The following is a 24028-nucleotide window of genomic DNA, read 5'->3' as shown; positions in this document are numbered from 1 at the left end:
GGTGCCCCCTAAGACTCAATAAGAAAAACACACTCAAAGTACCACAGAAAAGAGTCCAAATAAAATGTACACGATTAGCTGTCTACAAAGGTACTCCATGTCAAGTAATGATTTTTGAGTGTGCGGTTGAGGATGTTGTCTATGAGCACCTACATGGAAGAGTGAAAAGTACACATGGCCTAGGTAAAGGGGCCAAAGCTAGAAATGTGAATTAGAGAATCTGGTTGTGAAGGCTTAAGAGCAATTCAAAACACAGATAGCAAGGGGCAAGGACTTAATGTCAGGGGTTGCCGTCCTTCAGAATTACAGTGTGGTTAAAAGAGAAGAGGGAGGGCATGGTCATTTTTCTCAGCTGCTGCTGAAAAGTGAAGCAGGATAGAGACCTTAATAAAATAAAAAAAAAGAGGTTCTTGATGACCCTCAAAATGTCTTAGTGGAATGATAGGAGTGAAAGTTAGATTTTAGTGTAAAAGAAGGAAATAAGTGAAGAAAAGTTGATTCTGTGGATGAGACAATACATTAAAGAATGCTCGAGTCCACTGCAAGGGGAGAAGCAGCGTGATAGGTGGACAAATCTTCAAAAGTTAAGCAAATGGTTACTAGAAACGGAGAAATTGAAATCTTTCTTCCTTATGCAGCCAGTGCTGGAATTTACAGATTTGTAGCACTTTACTAACTGCAAAGCTCTGAGGCCAGCTTTTCTGATATGTTGTTACCACAAAGCCTTAATCTCTTCATCAGAGTACCTGCTAAAGCAGCCTAATGTAAACAGTATGGACATGAAATGATTGAGGAACTTTGGTTTAGCAAGACTCGTTTATTTCCATGTCAGTGGTTTTCCCTTGCCTCTGATGGTGATGTAAAGCATCTCTTACTCAGTCTAAGATGTGCTTTTTGTACCGTGGTCTGTGAGTATTGTCCACTGAGTAGTATAGAGAGGGAGTTAGTTAAAAGTATTATAAGTGGGGGGAAAAAAAAGTACTGTTTGCTAGTGGCATTGGCGAAAGTTGTGTGAAGTACTGAGGAGAGATTCTGGGCCTCATGCTCCCCATTTGCTCCCACTTGCGGTGGTATGAAGAATGACTTCAGTATAATTTGTATAGGGGACCACTTGTATTGGCATGCCACCTGCCTTAACTATCTCATTGTATTGGAACGCAAAATACAGCAACAGTAATCATGCTAAATGCATACACTTAGAGCTGACTATGTACCATGTACCCTTCTAAGATGTTCATGTATTATTTCCTAATTTTATATTCCCAAGATCCCAGTGAAGTAAATCCTATTATTATTTATGTTTCAGATCACTTTTATAAGATTCTTCATTTTGAGAGAGAGAGAGAGAGAGAGAGAGAGAGAGAGAGAGAGAGAGATTGTGGGAAGAGCAGGTAGGGAGAGAGAGAGAGGGAGGGAGAGAGAGAGAGATTGTGGGAAGAGCAGGTAGGGAGAGAGAGAGAGGGAGGGAGAGAGAGAGAGAATGCCAAGCAGGCTCCTCACTACCCACCCAGAGCTGGATGTGGGTCTCAATCACGTGACCCTGAGATCATGTCCTGAGCCGAAATCAAGAGCCAGACGCTGACCCGACTGAGTCACCTAGGTACCCCAGTAGGTGCTGTCATTACCTTCATTTTACAGATGCAGAGACTGAGACACAGAAGTTTTAGGTAGTGTACTTAAGGTCATACAGCTCATAACCAGCAGAATTGGGAATTCAGACCCAGGCTTTCTGGCTCCTACTAGGATTCTGCTTGTCAAACTCTTCCATGAAATATCTCGATGTCACTGAAAATAGCATGTTCAGTTTCATAATCACGAGAACAGCAATGTCATTCACCTATGTGAATATTGAAAATCATAGTTGATATGGTGCTTGGAATATGAAAACTGAAATGTTTACTATAAGGTAATTTCCTATATTTCCTCCATTTGACCATTAGATACATTTGTATGTTTATCTAATCATATATAATTTAAAAATATTAACAACGTTATGTTTTTGTAGGAGAGTAAGATTGGTAAACTATTCTGTACCAGTATTGAAATGTTTTCGGCTTTGTAGGCCATAGTCTCTGTTGTACATGCTGAGCTCTTTTGTTATGACCTAAAAGTAGCCATCAATCAGCATGTAGAGGAAAGTGTGGCTGGGTCCAATAAGATTTTAGTTACAGGAGTGCTTAGGCTGCTTAGTTGGTTGAGCGTCCTGACTCTTAATTTCCACTCAGGTCATGATCCCAAACCCCACATCATGAGACCGGTCATGAGACCGAGCCCCACATCAGACTTCGCCCTGAGCTTGCAGCCTGCTTGCCTTTTTCTCTGTCTCTCCCTCTGACTCCCTTCCCACTTGTGTGTGCTCTCTCCCTCTCTGTCTCTCTTTCAAGTACAAAAAAACAAGAAACAAAAACATTTAGTTACAGAAACAGGTAATGGTGTTCAACTAGATTGTCAGTATTTAAAATTATTATTTTTTCTTTATTTTAGTTACAAGAAGCACAGAAACGACATGCAGAGGCCGTAAGATATGCTGAGAAGATTAAAGATCATATGCTAAAGTATAATTTAAACCTCACAGAAAATAACTTGTTTATTTATAAAGCAGATAAGCAGTGTACTATGAGAAATGTATTAGTTATGCGAGTATATCATTGTTAAGCTGGATACAAATTCCAGCTTTGAGCTATTTTGAAATGCAAAATTTTGGCATCTTATCTCTCAATTTTGCACCATTACCACAAAACACAACTAGAAACTTGGCACAATTGCCAAATCATCTTCTTGATACAATTTTAAGAATTTCTGTAATACCCTCACTTGTTCAGAAATTACACGATACAGTTTTAAAATTATGTGTGAGAATAATTATCTTAAGATCTGCATTTTAGGATAAAGGTTAAAAATGCCAGGCAAGAAGAAACCATCAAACATCAAGCGGCCCAAATTCAAGGTCTTCAGAGCAACTTGCTAAAGGCAAGTTTGGTAAGTCGATCTCTTAATGACTGTCCTACTGAAAAGGAATCCTTATGTCACTAGTAGAAGTACATAAGAATGTTTTGGACCATATGGAAAATTTCACTGATCAAAATATTTGGTTGATATTGTTCCTGCTTGCCAGTAGTGATGTAATTCTTCTATATAGGTGAAGTTGATTGAATTCATAAAGTAATGATGTTTGTAGTGAGATTTAAATAAAAATATTGTGAGAATCTAAGAAGAGCAACATTTTATATATACCACAGTGAGCATTTGGTTTAGTCCTCCTTTTGGCTATTGTATATAAAGGTGCTGTGAACATTGGCATACAGATGTGTGAGTCCCTGCTAATATTTTCCAGTGTATTTCAAATGTCCCCAGTCTTTGAGTGATCATTTCATCTTGCATTCTATCTTTCTGTTGTAAACCCAACCCTTTAGTGAGAGTTTCAGAAAGGTTCTTTTAATGATGATATGTTGTAATTTAAAATTACAAATTTGCCACATATTCTCTTCATCAACAATGACTAGCAGGTCATTATGCAAACGTCCTTCCCAAAGAATAGAGTTTTCTCTTTGTTGGATTTTGTAAAGGAAAAGAAATGCCAGTAAAAAAGTGGAAATGGCTGCTCGGGCAGGGCCTTACCTAGTAACATAGTGCTCCTACCATTGCAAGTTCAGAAACTCATTTTTTTTTCCATTCAGTTGAGTTAATCAGCCTTTCAGAGACTTCACAATTCAATTTCAGAAAAGACTAATGTGCCATTCAAGATTATAATTTATAGATATGTAGTGAAACCCCAACTGTTTCCAACCAGAACAGTTAATGTCCTCACACTCTCACCCTCCTTTGTAGGATTCTCATTGTAAATCCTAAGTGGGAGCAATGAGGGAGATACACTGACCAACTCGTTTCTGTCAGTCACAAAAGCTATATAATATACATGCAAGTTTCATTTGACAGCTATATACGTCAGGGGAACTAGAACATTCTGTTGACTAGTCCTTTTTATGACTGAAGGGACATTGAAAATTACTTTCTTTTCTATACGTCTTATTAATGAGTCACACTGTAATAGGGAACTTTTCATGCGAGTAATATGACACTCTGTTGATCAGTCTTCTATGAATGAGAGTGCTAGGCATTGTCCTGCTACTGTGTCCTAAAGAAATCATTAAGGTCTCAAAAACTAAAATTTGTAAGGATATCCGAAATTGATGAAGCTTATTAAAGAATAACGAGCGATTTTCTGTACATCACTATAGAAAGGAATTAGGGTTATGGCATGAAATTACCTGCCACTTTAAGGTCTTCTCTGCGAATCAAAAACTTAAGATTGCATTAGGCCAACTCAGTCCATAGCTCTGACTTCTCTAGAAGGTCCTTATCTCCTGAATCCCCAAACCAGGGGCTACCTGGGTGAAGATATTTGATGCACACAATTTTGAGGTGAAGAATCTGGATTGGGAAGAAGAGGTAGCTCTAGCCAACTTAACCTTCCTAACAATATAGTCAAGTATGCGTCTGAAAGGAACTTCAGAAGACTTCCATAAGTTGAAATCTCTATGGACTAAGAAATTACTCAAAAGGAAACAAAGGCAAGCCAGTGATCATCCAGCCCTTGTGATAAATGTCGTGTTATAAAGAAAAGCGAGACAAAGTATGCTGGTCAGCATCCTAAGGGTAAGGGTGCCCCCTAAGACTCAATAAGAAAAACACACTCAAAGTAACACCGAAAAGAGTCCAAATAAAATGTACACGATTAGCTGTCTACAAAGGTACTCCATGTCAAGTAATGATTTTTGAGTGTGCGGTTGAGGATGTTGTCTATGAGCACCTACATGGAAGAGCGAAAAGGACACATGGCCTAGGTAAAAGGGCCAAAGCTGGAAATGTGAATTAGAGAATCTGGTTGTGAAGCCTTAAGAGCAATTCAAAACACAGAGAGCAAGGGGCAAGGATTTAATGTCAGGGGTTGCCCTCCTTCATAAATAAGGTGGGGTTAGAAGCGCAGAGGGAGGGCATGGCATTTTTCTCAGCTGCTGCTGAGAAGGGAAGCAGGATAAATACCTTAATATTTTTTTTTTAAAAAGGTCCTATATGACCCTCAAATTTTCTTAGTGGAATGATTGGAGTGAAAGTTAGATTTTAGTGTAAAAGAAGGAAATAAGTGAAGAAAACTTGAATCTGTGGATGAGATGATACATTAAAGAATTTTCGAGTCCACTGCAAGGGGAGAAGCAGCGTGATAGATGGACAAAGTTTCAAACTTAAGCAAATGGTTAATAGAAAAGGAGAAATTGAAATCTCTCTTCCTTATGCAGCCAGTGCTGGGATTTACAGATTTGTAGCACTTTACCAACTGCAAAGCTCTGGGGACAGCTTTTCTGATATACTGTTAGAACAAAGCCCTAATCTCTTCACCAGAGTACCTGCTAAAGCAGCCTAACGTAAACAGTATGGGCATGAAATGATTGAGGAACTTTAGTTTAGCAAGACTTCATTATTTCCATATCAGTGGCTTTCCCTTGCCTCTGATGGTCATATAAAGCATCTACTTCTCAGTCTAGGCGGTGTTATTTGTACTGTACTCTGTGAGCATTGTCCTCTGAGTAGTATAGAGAGGATGTAAGTTAAAAGTATTATAAGAGGGGAAAAAAAAGTACTGTTGGCTAGTGGCATTGGCGAAAGTTGTGTGAAGTACTGAAGAGAGATTCTGGGCCTCATCCTCCCCATTTGCTGCCACTTGCGGTGATATGAAGAATAACTTCAGTATAATTTGTACACAGGGCCACTTGTATTGGCATGCCACCTGCCTAAACTATATCATTGTATTGGAATGCAAAACACATCAACAGTAATCATGGTAAATGCATACACTTAGAGCTGACTATGTGCCACGTACCCTTCTAAGTTGTTCCTGTATTATTTCCTAAATTTATATTACCAAGATCCCAGTTATGTAGATACTATTATTATTTATTTTGAGATCACTTTTTTAAGGTTCCTTAATTTGAGAGGGAGAGAGAGAGAGATAGAGTGAGAGAGAGACAGACTGTGGGGAAGGGAAGGTAGGGAGAGTGAGAAAGAGGGAGAGAGGCAGAGAGAGAGAAAGACAGAATTCCAAGCAGACTCCTTGCTGTCCACGCAGAGCCCAATGTGGGGCTTAATCACGTGACCCTGAGATCATGTCCTGAGCAGAAATCAAGAGCAACACGCTGACCCGACTGAGCCACTCAGGTGCCCCAGTAGGTGCTGTCATTACCTTCATTTTACAGATGCAGAGACTGAGACATGGAAGTTTTAGGTAGTGTGCTCAAGGTCATACAGCTCATAACCAGCAGAATTGGGAATTCAGACCCAAGCTTTCTGGCTCCTACTAGGATACTGCTTGTCAAACTCTTCCATGAAATATCTCATTGTCACTGAAAATAGCATGTTCAGTTTCAATCACGAGAATAGAAGTGTCATTCACCTATGTGAATATTTAAAATCATAGTTGATGCAGTGCTTGTAATGTGAAAACAGAAATGTTTACCATAAGGTAATTTTCTATATTTCCTCCATTTGACCAGTAGATACATTTGTATGTTTATCTGATCATATATAATTTATAAATATTAACAACGTTATGTTTTTGTAAGAGAGTAAGTTTGGTAAACTATTCTGGAAGAATATTGAAACATTTTCAGCTTTGTAGGCCACAGTCTGTGTTGTAGCAGGTCCACCCTGCTGTTTTGACCTAAAAGTAGCCATCAATCAGCATGTAGGGGAGAGTGTGGCTGGGTCCAAAAAGATTTCAGTTACAAGGGCACTTGGGTGGCTTTGTTGGTTGAGCGTCCTGACTCTTAATTTCTGCTCATGTCATGATCCCAAACGCCACATCATGAGAGCGGTCATGAGACTGAGACCCACATCAGGCTTCACCCTGAGCTTGGAGCCTGCTTACTAGTATCTCTGTCTCTTCCCTTGACTCCCTTCCCCATTTGGGCATTCTCTCTCTCTCTCTCTGCCTCACTAAGTCAAAAAAAAATTACATTTGGTTACAATAACAGGTGATGGTGTTTTACTAGATTGTCAGTAGTTAAAATTATTTTTTTCTTTATTCTAGTTGCAAGAAGCAAAGGATCGAGAGGCAGAGGCCATAAGATATGCGGAGAAGACGTAAGATCATATGCAAAAGTATAATTTAAACCTCACAGAAAATACCTTGATTATTTATACAGCAGATAAGCAGTGTAGTACGAGAAATATACTTGTTATGCCAGTATATTATTGTTAAGCTGGATACAAATTCCAGCTTTGAGCTATTTTGAAATGCAAAATTGTGGATATTATATCTCAATTTTGCACCTTATCCACAAAACACGAGAAAAATGGCACAATTCCCAAATCTTCCTCTTGATACAATTTAAAGAATTTCTGTAAGACCCTCATTTGTTCAGATATTATATGGTATTGTTTTACATTTATGTGTAAGAATAATTATCCTAAGATCTGCATTTTAGGCTAGAAGTGCAAAATGCCAGACAGGAAGAAACCATCAAACATCAAGCGGCCCAAATTCAAGATCTTCAGAGCAACTTGTTAAAGACAAGTTTGGTAAGTCGGTCTCTTAATGTCTGTCCTACTGAAAAGGAATCCGTATTTCACTAGTAGTAGTACATAAGAATGTTTTGGATCACATGGAAAGGCTCACTGATCCAAATATTTGGTTGATATTGTTGCTATTTGCTATTAGCGATGGAATTCTTCAATAGAGATGAAGTTGATTGAACTCATAAAGTAATTACTTTCATAGTGAGATTTTCATAAAAACTTTGTGAGAGTCTAAAAAAGCAACATTTTTATATATACCACAGTGAGCGTTTGGTTTAGTCCACCTTTTGGCTACTGTTAATAATGCGGCTGTAAACGCTGGCATACAGATGTGTGAGAGTCCCTGCTAATATTTTTCAGCGTGTTTCAAACTTCCGCACGCTTTGAGTGATCATGTCATCTTGAATTCTGACTTTCTCTTGTAGTCTCAACCCTTCAGTGAGAGTTTGAGAACGGGTTATTTTAATGATGATTTGTTGTAATTTGTAATTACAAGTTTGCAACTTATTCTCTTCATCAACAATGACTAGCAGGTCGTTATGCAAACGTCCTTCTCAAAGGAATGGACTTTTCTCTTTGTTGGATTTTGTAAAGGAAAAGAAATGCCAGTGAAAAAGGAGAAATGGCTGCTCTGTCAGGGCCTTACCTAGTAACATAGTGCTCCTACCATTGCAAGTTCAGAAACTCATTATCTTTTTCCACTCACTTGAGTTAATCAGCCTTTCACAGATTTCACAATTCAATCTCAGAAAAAACTAATGTGCCACTCAGGATTCTCATTTATTGATATGTAGTGAAACCCCAACTGTTTTCCAAGCAGAACAGTTAATGTCCTTGAACACACACCCTCCTTTGTAGGATTCTCATTGTAAATCCTAAGTGGGAGCAATGAGGGAGATACACTGACCAACTCGTTTCTGTCAGTCGCAAAAGCTATATAATATACATGCAAGTTTCATTAGACAGCTATACCCATCAGGGGAATTAGAACATTCTCTTGACTGGTCCTTTTTGTTGCTGAAGAGGCATTGAAAATTATTTTCTTTTCTAGACGTCTTATAAATGAGTCACATAGTAATAGGGGACTTTTCATGCGAGTAACATGACACTCTGTTTTCAGTCTTCTATGAATGAGAGTGCAAGGCATTGTCCTGCTACTGTGTCCTGAAGAAATCATTAAGGTCTCAAAAACTAAAATTTGTAAGGATATCTGAAACTGATGAAGCTTATTAAAGAATAACGAGGGATTTAGTGTAGATCCGTAAAGAAAGGAATTTAGATTATGGCATGAAATTGTCTGCCACTTTAAGGTCTTCCCTGTGAAACAAAAACTTAGTTATCTTTCAGGCAACTCAGTCCATAGCTCTGACTTCTCCAGAAGGTCCTTATCTCCTGAATCCCCAAACCAGGGGCTACCTGGGTGAAGGCATTTGATGCACACAATTTTGAGGTGAAGAATCTGGATTGGGAAGAAGAGGTAGCTCTAGCCAACTTAACCTTCCTAACAATATAGTCAAGTATGCATCTGAAAGGAACTTCAGAAGACTTCCATAAGTTGAAATCTCTATGGACGAAGAAGTTACTCAAAAGGAAACAAAGGCAAGCCAGTGATCATCCAGCCCTTGTGATAAATGTCGTGTTACAAAGAAAAGTGAGACAAAGTATGCTGGTCAGTATCCTAAGGGTAAGGGTGCTCCCTAAGACTCAATAAGAAAAACACACTCAAAGTAACACAGAAAAGAGTCCAAATAAAATGTACACGATTAGCTGTCTACAAAGGTACTCCATGTCAAGTAATGATTTTTGAGTGTGCGGTTGAGGATGTTGTCTATGAGCACCTACATGGAAGAGCGAAAAGGACACATGGCCTAGGTAAAAGGGCCTAGGTAAAGGTGTGGTTAAAAGAGCAGAGGGAGGGCATGGTCATTTTTCTCAGCTGCTGCTGAAAAGTGAAGCAGGATAGAGACCTTAATAAAATTTTTAAAATTTTTTTTTCAACGTTTTTTATTTATTTTTGGGACAGAGAGAGACAGAGCATGAACGGGGGAGGGGCAGAGAGAGAGGGAGACACAGAATCGGAAACAGGCTCCAGGCTCCGAGCCATCAGCCCAGAGCCTGACGCGGGGCTCAAACTCACGGACCGCGAGAACGTGACCTGGCTGAAGTCGGACGCTCAACCGACTGCGCCACCCAGGCGCCCCAATAAAATTTTTTTAAAAAGTGGTTCTTGATGACCCTCAAAATGTCTTAGTGGAATGATAGGAGTGAAAGTTAGATTTTAGTGTAAAAGAAGGAAATAAGTGAAGAAAAGTTGATTCTGTGGATGAGACGATACATTAAAGAATGTTCGAGTCCACTGCAAGGGGAGAAGCAGCGTGATAGATGGACAGAGCTTCAAAAGTTAAGCAAATGGTTACTAGAAAAGGAGAAATTGAAATCTTTTTTTCCTTATGCACCCAGTGCTAGGATTTACAGATTTATAGCACTTTACCAACTGTAAAGCTCTGGGGCCAGCTTTTCTGTTATGCTGTTACCACAAAGCCTTAATCTCCTCATCAGAGTACCCAGTAAAGCAGCCTAACATAAACAGTATGGGCATGAAATGATTGAGGAACTTTGGTTTAGCAAGACTCCATTATATTCATGTCAGTGGCTTTCCCCTGCCTCTGATGGTCATGTAAATCATCTATTACTCAATCTAAGAGGTGCTATTTGTACTGTAGTCCGTGAGTATTGTCCACTGAGTAGTATAGAGAGGGAGTTAGTTAAAAGTATTATAAGTGGGGGAAAAAAAAGTACTGTTTGCTAGTAGCATTGGCGAAAGTTGTGTGAAGTACTGAGGAGAGATTCTGGGCCTCATGGTCCCCATTTGCTGCCACTTGCAGTGGTATGAAGAATGACTTCAGTATAATTTGTATAGGGGACCACTTGTATTGGCATGCCACCTGCCTTAACTATCTCAATGTATTGGAATGCAAAATACAGCAAAAGTAATCTTGCTAAATGCATACACTTAGAGCTCACTATGTGCCACGTACCCTTCTAAGTTTTTCACCTGTTATTTCCTAATTTAAGCTTCCCAACATCCCAGTGGGGTAGATACTATTATTATTTATTTTGAAATAACTTTTTAAAGGTTCTTTATTTTGAGAGAGAGAGCGAGATTGTGGGAAGGGCAGATAGGGAGAGAGAGAGAGAGAGAGGGACAGAGAGAGAGAGAGAGAGAGAGAATCCCAAGCAGTCTCCTCGCTGTCCACGCAGAGCCTGATGTGGGGCTCAATCACATGACCCTGAGATCATGTTCTGAGCCGAAATCAAGAGCCAGACGCTCAACCAACTGAGCCACCCATGTGCCCCAGTAGGTGCTGTCATTAACTTCATTTTACAGATGCAGAGATTGAGACACGGAAGTTTTAGGTAGTGTGCTCAAGGTCATACAGCTCATAACGAGCAGAATTGGGAATTCATACCCAGGCTTTCTGACTCCTACTAGGATGCTGCTTCTCAAACTCTTCCATGAAATATCTTGTTGTCACTGAATACAGCATGTTCAGTTTTATCATCACAAGAATAGAAATGTCATTCACCTATGTGAATATGTAAAATCATAGTTGATGCAGTGTTTGTAATATGAAAACAGAAATGTTTACCATAAGGTTAATTCCTATATTTCCTCCATTTCACCAGTAGATACATTTGTACATTTATCTGCTCATATATAATTAAATAAATTTAAAAACGTTCTGATTTTGTAGCAGAGTAAGGTTGGTACATTATTCTAGAAGAGTATTGAAACATTTTCAGCTTTGTAGGCCATAGTCTCTGTTGCAGCAGCTCAACTTTATTGTTACGATCTAACAGTAGCCATCAATCAGCATGTAGCGGAGAGCCTGGCTGGGTCCAATAAGATTTAATTACAGGCGCACTTGGGCGGCTAGGTGGTTGAGTGTCCTGACCCTTAATTTCCACTCAGGTCATGATCCTAAACCCCACATCATGAAAGCGGTCATGAAACCGAGCCCCACATCAGGCTTCACCCTGAGCTTGGAGCCTGCCTACAATTTTCTCTGTCTCTACCTCTGCCTCTATTCCCCACTTGTGTGTGTTCTCTCTCTCTCTCTCAAGTAAAAAAATAAAAACATTTAGTTACAGAAACAGGTGATTGTTTCTACTAGATTGTCAGTAGTTAAAATTATATTGTTTTCTTTATTTTAGTTGCAAGAAGCAAAGGATCAACATGCAGAGGCCATAAGATATGCTGAGAAGATGTAAGATCATATGGAAAAGTATAATTTAATCCTCAAAGAAAATAGCTTGATTTTTATAAAACAGATAAGCAATGTAGTATGAGAAATGTATTCATTATGCCAGTATATCCTTGTTAAACTGGATACAAATTCCAGCTTTTAGTTATTTTGAAATGCAGAATTGTGGCACATTATATCTCAATTTTGCACCTTATCCACAAAAGACAATGAGAAAAATGGCTCAATTGCCAAATCTTCCTCTTGACACAATTTTAAGAATTTCTGTAATCCCCTCATTTGTCAGAAATTATATGGTATTTTTGTAAATTTATTTGTGAGAATAATTACCTTAAGATCTGCATTTTAGGCTAGAAGTGCAACATGCCAGGCCAGAAGGAACCATCAAACAGCAAGCGGCCCCAATTCACAATCTTCCGAGCAACTTGTTAAGGACAAGTTTAGTAAGTCAGTCTCTTGATGTCTGTCCTACTGAAAAGGAATCCTTATTTCAATAGGTGTAGTACATAAGAATGTTTTGGATCATATGGAAAAATCTCACTGATCAAAATGTTAGGTTGATATTGTTCCTACTTGCTATTAGCGATGGAATTTTTCTATAGAGATGAAGTTGATTGAACTCATAAAGTAATGATGTTTATAGTGACATTTTCATAAAAACATTGTGAGTCTAAAAAAGCAACATTTTATATATACCACAGTGAGCGTTTGGTTTAGTCCACCTTTTGGCTACTGTTAATAATGCTGCTGTGAACGTTGGCATACAGATGTGTGAGAGTCCCTGCTAATATTTTTCAGCGTGTTTCAAACTTCCGCACGCTTTGAGTGATCATGTCATCTTGAATTCTGACTTTCTCTTGTAGTCTCAACCCTTCAGTGAGAGTTTGAGAACGGGTTATTTTAATGATGATTTGTTGTAATTTGTAATTACAAGTTTGCAACTTATTCTCTTCATCAACAATGACTAGCAGGTCGTTATGCAAACGTCCTTCTCAAAGGAATGGACTTTTCTCTTTGTTGGATTTTGTAAAGGAAAAGAAATGCCAGTGAAAAAGGAGAAATGGCTGCTCTGTCAGGGCCTTACCTAGTAACATAGTGCTCCTACCATTGCAAGTTCAGAAACTCATTATCTTTTTCCACTCACTTGAGTTAATCAGCCTTTCACAGATTTCACAATTCAATCTCAGAAAAGACTAATGTGCCATTCAGGATTCTCATTTATTGATATGTAGTGAAACCCCAACTGTTTTCCAAGCAGAACAGTTAATGTCCTCGAACACACACCCTCCTTTGTAGGATTCTCATTGTAAATCCTAAGTGGGAGCAATGAGGGAGATACACTGACCAACTCGTTTCTGTCAGTCGCAAAAGCTATATAATATACATGCAAGTTTCATTAGACAGCTATACCCGTCAGAGGAATTAGAACATTCTCTTGACTGGTCCTTTTTGTTGCTGAAGAGGCATTGAAAATTATTTTCTTTTCTAGACGTCTTATAAATGAGTCACATAGTAATAGGGAACTTTTCATGCGAGTAACATGACTCTCTGTTGATCAGTCTTCTATGAATGAGAGTGCTAGGCATTGTCCTGCTACTGTGTCCTAAAGAAATCTTTAAAGTCTCAAAAACTAAAATTTGTAAGAATATCCGAAACTGGTGAAGCTTATTAAAGAATAACGAGGGATTTTCTGTGTATCCCTTTAGAAAGGAATTTAGATTATGGCATGAAATTGTCTGCCACTTTAAGGTCTTCCCTGTGAAACAAAAACTTAGATAGCTTTCAGCCAACTCAGTCCATAGCTCTGACTTCTCTAGAAGGTCCTTATCTCCTGAATCCCCAACCAGAGGCTTCCTGGGTTGAAAAATTGTGTGTGTGTGTGTGTGGGGGGGCGTTACTCTTTTGTTGTATCTTTAGTTTTATTTTTTTTTAATTCGCATCCCAATTAGTAAGCATTTAGTGAAGCAATGATTTCAGGAGTAGATTCCTTAATGCCCCTTGCCCATTTAGCACATCCCCCATCCCACAACCCCTCCAGCAACCCTCAGTTTTTTCTCCATATTTATGAGTCTCCTGTGTTTATCCTCCTCCCTGTTTTTATATTATTTTTGTTTCCCTTCCCTTTTGTTCATCTGTTTTGTCTCTTAAAGTCCTCATACTAGGGAAGTCCTATGAGTTTTGTCTTTCTCCGACTAATTTCACTTAGCATAATACGCTCCAGTTCCATCCATGTAGTTGCAAATGGCAAGATTTCCTTCTTTTTGATTGCCGAGTAATACTCCATGGAATGAATATATATATATATATATATATATATATATATATATATATATATATATATCACATCTTTTTTTTTTAATTTTTTTAACGTTTTACTCATTTTTGAGACGGGGAGACAGAGCGTGAACAGGGGAGGGTCAGAGAGAGGGAGACACAGAATCTGAAACAGGCTCCAGGCTCCCAGCTGTCAGCACAGAGCCCGATGCGGGGCTCAAACCCATGAACCGTGAGATCGTGACCTGAGCCCAAGTCAGAAGCTTAACTGACTGAGCCACCCAGGCACCCCGAACATCTCCCTTTTAACGTGATTATTATCCATTTCTGTATCGTCTTTAAAGAACTAATCCATTCTTTTGCCCGTTATTATATTGGATTGTCTTTTCATTATTGGAAGAGTTATTTAAATATCCTACATGCAAATCCCTTAGCAGATATGGGATTTTCAGGTATTTTCTCCAATTTAGTCACTTGCCTTTTCACTTTCTTGATGGTGATATTTGAAACATAGTAGTTTTTAATTTTGATGAAATAAACTTAATCTGCTTTTGTCTTTTGGTGTCATGTCTAAGAAATCATTGTCAAATCCAGTCACAAACACATACACGTAAGCTTTTTTCCAAGAGTTTTATCATTTTAGCTCTTAGATTTTAAGTTAATTTTCTATATATGCTATGGGGTAGAGGTCTGATTTTATTGCTTTGCATGTGGATATCCATTTGTCCCAGTACCGTTTGTTACAAAGACTAGTCTTATTCCATTTAATTGTCTGGCACCCTTGTGGAAAATCAGTTCACTATAATGTGAGAGTTTATGTTTAGATTCTCAATGTTAATACATTGATCTATATGTCTGTCCTTATGCCAGTACCATATCAAATTTTATGAAAACTTTTTCCGTGTTATCTTGCAAATTACCAGTCACTTATGTAATAATAAAAAGTCAATGTAGTAGAACTTAACTTTGCTCCTATAGAGATTTTTGTTTCTTGAAGGACCCTTTCGCCAGCCTATGCCTTGCTGACCCCATGACTCGATGTGAAGTCAGGCTCAAAAACATAAAATGCTCTTTCTTTAGTGTGTTCAGACTTTTATTTATTTATTTATTTATTTATATTTATATATTTTTTAGAGCGTGCACAAGCAGGACGAGGGGCTGTGTAGGGAAAGAGAGAGAGAGACAGAGAGAGAAGAGAGGAGAGAGAATTTTTAGCAGGCTTCACGCTTAGTGTGGAGGCTGACAGGGGTCTTGATCCCATGACCCTGGGATCATGACCTGAGAGGTTGAGGTTCAACTGACTGAGCCACCCAGGTTCCCCGCCTGTGCAAACTTTTAGTGTCTCAGTCAGTGCTGCCCACTTTCATTTCCATCATATCTTGGCCATAGGATCTCTTGACTCAGTCTACCGTTTACTTCATTATGTTTTATTATCTCATTATAATGCATAGACTCATCCATAGTTTTCACCATCTAGGAAGGAAAAGATTAACTCTGGGCTATTCCTCTTTCCTGTTAAGCAATCTTGCTAACCCATCATCTTACAATTCACAATGAGATCCTCTTTTGACCTAGTTCTTGTGTGTAACACTGGTGTTAATCCTGTTCTTGGCACAGAACCTACATTCTTGGAAAACACGGTAGCCTGTTTCCCCTTCTTTCACTTAAGTAGAAAGATATGCATAGCTATATGTTTTAGCTCAGTGTATAATTAATGGAATAAACATTACATCATTCAAATAATACAGCTGTACAAAGTGAGGTAGTATTAAGTTGATTTATCAGAGACAAATAGTAGATTGGTAATTTGAATGACAACAAACTTTTGAAGCCAACTTGTATGATATGGAGAAGCATTGTGGGACAACACAAAGATGAAGTGATCTTACCTCCCCACACAAAGAAGGTTGGAGTAAGGTAAAGGAGAATATGCAGTTAATTTAAGTAGTGCTAAAGGACAGTGCATTTGTTTTGCTACTGAAAAGATGAAAAATGATTCCATAATATTCTCTTTATTTCCTCACTGAGGAAAGGAGAATGAAGATTGAGCATTCAATGGTTTAAAAAATACTCAAAACTGCCTATTTCCTTTAATTTAAATCAGATCAAAGGCCCAATTTTGGTTATCAAATTGACTCTTTCTAGTTTTTCAACTATTGTGCTTCAAATCGTATGTCTCTGTGTTTCTACCTTAACTTGAGGGGACATTCTAAAGAGGCATTCCTTCCTACTTGTAAGAATTGTTGGAATTGAAGGGAATCTTAGAAAAAGATCTTAGAGATAGGAAGAAGGCAGAGGAGTAGGAGGACTCTAGGCTTGCCTCATCCCACGAATACAACTAGATAACAATCAGCTCACCCTAAATACCCCAGAAATTGACCTGAAGACTGACAGAACAAACTCCACAACAAAAGGGAGAGAAGAGGCCACATCAAAGAAGGTCCTTGATGCAGAAATGTCGTCTAGAAGAGAAACAGATCCTGGCTTCTGCAGAGGGGAGGGAGTTGAGGTTGTGGGTAAGGGTGAGAGAGAGGAACGCACAAGGGAATGCACAAAGAGAACATTTCCCCATAGCCACTGGCTTGGAAAAATTTCGTGAGTTCTTGCAACCAGTAGTGCGTAAAGTCTGGAGTTTTAAAGGGAATCCGGTTTAGCTGGTTTAGAGCCCTGAGGTACTGCACTGCTCATGGACAGAGGGCAGGCAAACAACATGGGAGCATATAGCATGGGTAGAGTGGTCTGAAGAGTGCCTGGGGCACACAGTGGGGAGATTATTTGCTCTTCTCAGAGCACGCCCCTCAGAGGCAAAGTTCAGAGAGACCTGTCTGTAGGAACAAAGCCGCTGGCTGGCACCATCTCCTTCTCCTGCCCCTCACCACAAACATAAAGCCACTTGTAAGAAGCAGTGCATTGCTAACACTGGGTACCTAACTTGCTTACACCAAACGCCACCCCCTTGCACTCTGGTGGAACTACCTTTCTCAATCACTCTTGCTTGGGTTCCAGCACAGCTACCCCTCCCCCAGAAGACAAGGACAAATGCCTGCCCACACCACATCTCCCAACCAGAGAGTTTCCCTTGGCCTCAGTTCCAGGAGAGGTGGTGACAGGTCTCATTTCCTAAGCAGACCAGAGCACACCTAGTTAAAACTCGCTATGTTCAGGCCAGGGACCAAACACTCACCAGACCAGGCAAAGAGAGCCTCTGCAGATGACTGGCCTGAAGGATAGCATAGCCAGAACACAACAGCAGACCGCATGCAGCACACACTGGTGACACTCCCTGAAGTGCTAGACCCTGGGCATTACATGACGTCTTTTTCCTAAGTCCATTACTTTCGGGAGCAGGTGACATAACTGGCTTCTCTAACACACAGAAGCTGGCAGATATTTAGACAAAATGAAAAGACAGAGGCATTTATCCCAAATGAAAGGACAGGATAAGGCCATGGCCAGAGACCTAAATGGGACAGATGTAAATAACACGCCTAATGGAGAATTTAAAACCATGATCATAAGGATATTCACTGGACTTGAGGAAAGAATGGAAGACATCCGAGAGACCCTTACCACAGACATAAAAGAGTTCAAGTATCAGAGATGAAGAGGGCAGTAAAAATGAACAGCAAGCTGGAAGAATCAGAGGAACAAATTAATGACCTAGAAGACAAAGTAATGGAAAGCAGTGAAGCTGAAGAAGACAAAGACGAATTATCCAATGCAAGAATAGACTTAAGACACTCGATGACTCCGTCAAATGTAAAAACATTCATATGATAGGAGTCCCAGAAGAAGAAGACAGAAAGAAGGGGACAGATAATTGATTTGAAGACACAATAACTGAATAATTCCCTAATGTGGAGAAGAAAACAGACATACACATCCAGAAGGCACAGAGAACTTCCATCAAAATCAACACCCAAGACATGTTGTAATTAAATTTGCAAAATATACTGCTAACATCTTTTTTTTTAGTGTTTTGTTTTTTGCTTTTTTTTTTTTTAATTTCCGTGACAGAACGCAGACACAAGCATGGGAGGGGTAGAGACAGAGAATCCCAAGCACTCTCTGTGCTGTCAATGAAGAGCCCACTGGAGGGCTTAAACCCACGAACTGCGAGGTCACGACTTGAGCTAAGATCAAGTCATGCTTCACCGACTGAGCCACGCAGGCGCCCCACTGCTACAAATCTTAAAAGCAGCAAAACAAGTCATTCAATTCCAAGGGAAAACCCACAAGGCTAGCAGGAGATTTTTCAACAGAAACTTTGCAAGGCAGAAGGAAATGGCATGATATATTCAAAGTGCTGAATGAGAAAAATCTGCAGCCAAATATACTCTATCCAGTAAGGCTATCATTCATAATAGAAGGAGAGATAAAGAATTCCTCAAACAAAAATGGAAGGAGTTTGTGACCACTAAATCAGCCTGTAAGAAATATTATCGGGGACTCTGAGTGGAAAGGAGAGATCAAAAGTGACAGTATAAAGGAAGGAAATGTAAAAGCAGTAAAAATGTATATTTCTGTAAAAAAAAATATCAAGGAATGCCCCCCAAAAGGATATACAATATAATAGCTTATCAAAACATGGGGAGGAGAAAAAAAATGAGCTCTAACTTAAGTGACCATCAACTTAATATAGACTGCTACACGCAGAAGAGGTGATATACAAATTAATGCTTATCATATACCAAAACCCACTAATAACCATGCAAAGAATAAAGAGAAAGAAATCCAAATATATCATTAAAGCAAATTAGAAAGACATCAAAGGGAGAAAAACAATAAAGGATTTGAGAAAATCTCCAGAAACAACCACAAAACAAGTAGTAAAATGACAATAAATACATACCTGTCAATAATTACTTTGGACATAGATGGAATAAACACTCCCAACCAAAAGACCTAGGGTGACAGGATGGATTAAAAAGACCCATCTGTATGCTGCCTATAAAAACCTCATTTTAGACATAAAGACACCTGCAGATTGAAAGTGAGGGGATGCTTGCACTGTTGGTGGTAATGCAAACTGGTGCAGCCGCTCTGGAAAACAGTGCGTAGGTTCCTCAAAACAATTGAAAATCGAACTACCCGACGACCCCTCTATAGCACTACTGGGAGTTTATGCAAAGGATACAGGAATGCTGATTTATAGGGGCACATGTACTCCAATGTCTATAGCAGTGCTGTCAACAATAGCCAAATTCTGGAAAGAGCCTAAATGCCCATCAACTGATAAATGGATAAAGAGATGTGGTTTATATATACACTGAAATACTCCCTGGCAAGGAGAAAGAGTGAAATCGTGCTATCTCTTGCAATATAGATGGAACTAGAAGGTATTATGCTACATGAAATAAGTCACAGAAAGACAGATATCATATGTTTTTGCTCCTATGTGGAACTTGAGAAACTTAACAGAAGACCGTGGGGGAAGGGAAGGGGAAAAATAGTTACAAACAGAGCAGGAGAGGGGCAAACCATAGGAGACTCTTGAATGCAGAGAACAAAGAGAGGGTTGATGGGGGCGGTGGGTAAGAAGGGAAAGTGGGTGGTGGGCATTGAGGAGGGCACTTGTTGGGATGAGCCCTGGGTGTTGTCTATAAGTGATGAACCACGGGAATCTACTCCCAAAACCAAGAGCACACTATACACAGTGTATGTTAGCCAAGTTGACAATAAATTCTATTAAAAAAAAATGAAAGCGAGGGGATGAAGAAAAATTTATCACGTTAAAAGAAAAAAAATAGCGATACTTTTGTTAGACAAAAGAGTCCTTAAAACAAAGACTGTGGGGCACCTGGGTGCCTCAGTCATTTGAGCAACTGACTAGGTCTTGGCTCAGGTAATGATCTTATGGCTGGTGGCTTTGAGCCCCATGTTGGGCTCCAGGCTGACAGCATGGAGGCTGCTTGAAATTTTCTCTCCCCCTTTCTATGTCCTTCCCCAACTCTGTCTCTCTCAAAATAAATAAACAACCAAAAACAAAGACCGCAGCAAGAGCCAAAGAATGCTACTATATCATAATAAAGGGTACAATCCAATAAGAAGATCTAACAAATGTAAACATTTATGCACCCACCACAAGAGCACTCAAGTACATAAAACAATAACCAACATAAAGGAACTAATTGATAATAAGACAGTAATAGGGTACTTTAACACCCCATTTACATCAACAGATCTTAACAACCAAAGAAACAATGGCTTTGAGCCATACAGAGAAAGACAGATATCATATGTGTTCACTCTTATGTGGATCCTGAGAAACTTAACAGGAATCCATGGGGGAGGGGAAGGAAAAAAAAAGAGGTTAGAGTGGAAGAGAGCCAAAGGATAAGACACTCTTAAATAAAACTGAGAACAAATTGAGGGCTGATGGGGGGTGGGAGGGAGTGGAGGGCGGGTGATGGGTATTGAGGAGGGCACCTGTTGAGATGAGCACTGGGTGTTGTATGGAAACCAATTTGACAATAAATTTCATATATTTAATAAAAAAAAAAAAAAAAAGAAAAAGAAACAATGGCTTTGAATGACAGAGTGGCCCAGATTGGACTTAAGAGATTTTTTCAGAACGTTCCATCTTGAAACAGAATACACGTTGTTTTCAAGTGTCCATGGAATATTCTCAAGAATGGATCACAAACAAAAAACAGGCCTTAATTATTAAAAACAATACATGCAGGTTAAATAACATGCTACTACACTGGAATGGGTTAAGCAAGAGATACAAGAAGAAACTTAAAAAATTACGTGTATACAAATGGAAATTAAAAAAAAAAAACAAAAACAACAAAAAAAAAACAATGGTCTGAAACCTTTGACATGCTGCAAACGTGGTCCTAAGAGGGAAGTACATAGCAATATAAGCCTACTTCAAGAAGCAAGAAAAAATTCAACCAACCTAACCTTATACCTAAAGGAGCTAGAAAAAGAACAACAAATGAAGCCTGAAGCCAGCAGAAGAAAGCAAGTAATAATGATCAGAACAGGGGCCCTTGGGTGGCTTATCTGGTTAAGTGTCTGACTCTCGATTTTGGCTCAGGCCATGATCTCACAGTTGTGAGATCGAGCCCCGTGTTAGGCTCTCTGCTGGCAGCATGGAACCTGTCTGGGATTGTCTCTTTTGCTTTCTCTCTCTCTCTCTCTCTCTCTGCCCATCCCCCACTCATGTGTGGTGTCTCTCAAAATAAAATTTAAAAAAAGAGATTAAAGCAGAAATGAATGATAGACAAACAGAAAACAGAAAATACTAGAACAGATCAATGAAACCTAGAGCTGGTTCTTTGTAAAAATTAAAACTGATAAGGTGTTAGCCAGAGTAATCAACAAGAAAATAGAAAAGACCAAAATAAAACCACAAATGTGAGAGTAGAAATAAGAACCAACACCACAGAAATACAAACATTTATGAGAGAATATTGTGAAAAAATGTATGCCAACAAGTTGGACAACTTAGAAGAAATGAATAAATTCCTGGAAATATATAACTTACCAAAGTAAGACAAGAAGAAATAGAAAATTTGAAAAAAAAATCAATAACCAGCAAGGAAACTGAATCAAGAATCAAAAAACTCTCAACAAACACAAGTCTAGGACCAGATGCCTTCAGACGTAAATTTTAACATGTAAAGAAGAGCTAATACAAAAAAAAAAAAAAAAAAAAAAAATTTAACCTGTTCTTTTCAAATTGTTCCAGAAAAACATAAAAGGAAGGGAAACTTCCAAATTCATTCTATGCCAGCTTTACCCTGATACCAAAACCAGATAAAGACGCCACAGAGAGAATTACAGGCCAGCATCTCTGATGAACATGCAAAAATCTTCAACAAAATAAGCAAACTGAATCCAACAATACATTAAAAAATCATTCACCGGGGGCAGAAGCAGCTGGGTGGCTTAGTCAGGTAAGCATCCAACATCAGCTCAGGTTATGATCTCATGGTCCATCGGTTTGAGCCCAGTGTCAGGCTCTGTTGACAGCTTGGACCCCGGAACCTATTTCAGATTCTGTGTTTCCCTCTCTCTCTGTCCCTCCCCTGCTTGTGATCCTTCTCAAAAATAAACATTAAAAAAATCATTCCTTTGCTGTGCAGAAGCTTTTTATCTTCATAAGGTCCCAGTAATTCACTTTTGCTTTTAATTCCCTTGCCTTTGGGGATGTGCCGAGTAAGAGATTGCTACGGCTGAGGTCAGAGAGGTCTTTTCCTGCTTTCTCCTCTAAGGTTTTGATGGTTTCCTGTCTCACATTCAGGTCCTTTATCCATTTTGAGTTTATTTTTGTGAATGGTGTGAGAAAGTGGTCTAGTTTCAACCTTCTGCATGTTGGGCACTTGTACCCCAATGTTTATAGCAGCACTCTCAACAATCGCCAAATTATGGAAAGAGCCTAAATGTCCATCAACTGATGAATGGATAAAGAAATTGTGGTTTATATACACAATGGAATACTACGTGGCAATGAGAAAAAATGAAATATGGCCTTTTGTAGCAACATGGATGGAACTGGAGAGTGTGATGCTAAGTGAAATAAGCCATACAGAGAAAGACAGATACCATATGGTTTCACTCTTATGTGGATCCTGAGAAACGTAACAGAAACCCATGGGGGAGGGGAAGGGAAAAAAAAAAAAGAGGTTAGAGTGGGAGAGAGCCAAAGCATAATAGACTGTTAAAAACTGAGAACAAACTGAGGGTTGATGGGGGGTGGGAGGGAGGGCAGGGTGGGTGATGGGTATTGAGGAGGGCACCTTTTGGGATGAGCACTGGGTGTTGTATGGAAACCAATTTGACAGTAAATTTCATATATTAAAAAATAAATAAAATAAAAAAATAAAATAAAAAATAAAATAAAATAAAATAAAAAAATCATTCAATCACTCACTATAACCAAATGGGATTTATCCCTGGTTTGCAGGGGTGGTTCAATATTTGCAAATCAATGAATGTGATATCTCATATTAATTTTCAAAAAAGCATAAAGTCATATCATTGCAATAGATGCAGAAAAAGAATTTGACAAACTATAACATCCATTCATGATACAAACCTCAACAAAGTAGGCTTAGAGGAACCATACCTCAACATAATAAAGGCCATATATGGAAAATGAACAGCTAATATGATCCTAGCTGGGGAAAAACTGAGAGAAAAATTTCTTAGATCTTGCTTCTAGTTATCTGCTTCTCATGAGCACCATTGGTTGTTAATAAATTAATCTTAACATTTATTATATCCTACTTTAATGGAGACCAATTTCTCCTATACAAGTTTATGTGTCTTATATCTTTTTTTTCATCCACTTTTCAATTTATCATTTTTGTTTTTTTCTTAACAAACTCCCCAAAGGTTAGATTTATTTTGTTCACAAATCTGTTAGGAAAAGTGTGGCCAGGACAGGTAGTCTCTGCCCTGCTCAGCTTCAGGTGGGGCAACTGAAAGGTTTGGGGCTGGATCCATTTGAAGATTTGTTCACTAACGTCTGGTGGTTGATGCTGGCTGTTGCCTGGGACTTCAGGAGGCAGCAGAAACAAACTGACACACCTAGACCCTCTTTGTGGCCTAGGATTCCTCACTAGATGGGGAGCTAGATTCCAAGTAAGCAGCCTGAGATACAGAGCAAGGCAGAAGCTGTATCGCCTTTTGTCATCTAGGCTTGGAATACACACAGGATCATAGTCACATATTCTGTTCATTAGGAGCAAGTCACTAAGGTTGTTCCATGGCCTTTTTTTTAAATGGAATTAATATTTAAAACCTATGGACACCTTTAAAAAGTAGTATAATTTACCCGCTGGCCACAAATGTTTGTATTCTTCCCACCTGAAAAATACATTCACTCCCCTCCCCCTCGAATACCTCCTGCAAGTCTCAGTTATCATGGCATCAGCTTCAGGGCTTGAGTCCAAGATCTTACC

At 39.0% G+C, this 24028-nt stretch overlaps 1 protein-coding gene and 1 long non-coding RNA gene across 2 annotated transcripts in view; one reads left to right on the top strand and one right to left on the bottom strand.

The window, feature by feature from the left end:
- Positions 1–24028, top strand: part of LOC131496463 (coiled-coil domain-containing protein 144A-like) — a 52907-nt gene that overhangs the window by 25023 nt on the left and 3856 nt on the right. The window contains exons 11-15 of the mRNA XM_058702022.1: positions 2485–2649; positions 2795–2850; positions 2907–2979; positions 7085–7137; positions 7482–7575. Of these exons, the coding sequence (XP_058558005.1) occupies positions 2485–2649; positions 2795–2850; positions 2907–2979; positions 7085–7137; positions 7482–7575 (441 nt within the window). The remainder of the gene's footprint in view (positions 1–2484; positions 2650–2794; positions 2851–2906; positions 2980–7084; positions 7138–7481; positions 7576–24028) is intronic.
- Positions 15518–15722, bottom strand: LOC131495998 (uncharacterized). The gene is made up of 2 exons (XR_009254253.1): positions 15683–15722; positions 15518–15584 (listed from the first exon to the last, which is right to left on the bottom strand). It is a non-coding gene; the product is annotated as an uncharacterized LOC131495998 (long non-coding RNA).

Source organism: Neofelis nebulosa, chromosome 15 (genome assembly GCF_028018385.1).
Source record: "Neofelis nebulosa isolate mNeoNeb1 chromosome 15, mNeoNeb1.pri, whole genome shotgun sequence".
Classification (NCBI taxonomy): Eukaryota; Metazoa; Chordata; class Mammalia; order Carnivora; family Felidae; genus Neofelis; species Neofelis nebulosa.
This window is presented reverse-complemented; position numbering and strand designations above follow the sequence as displayed.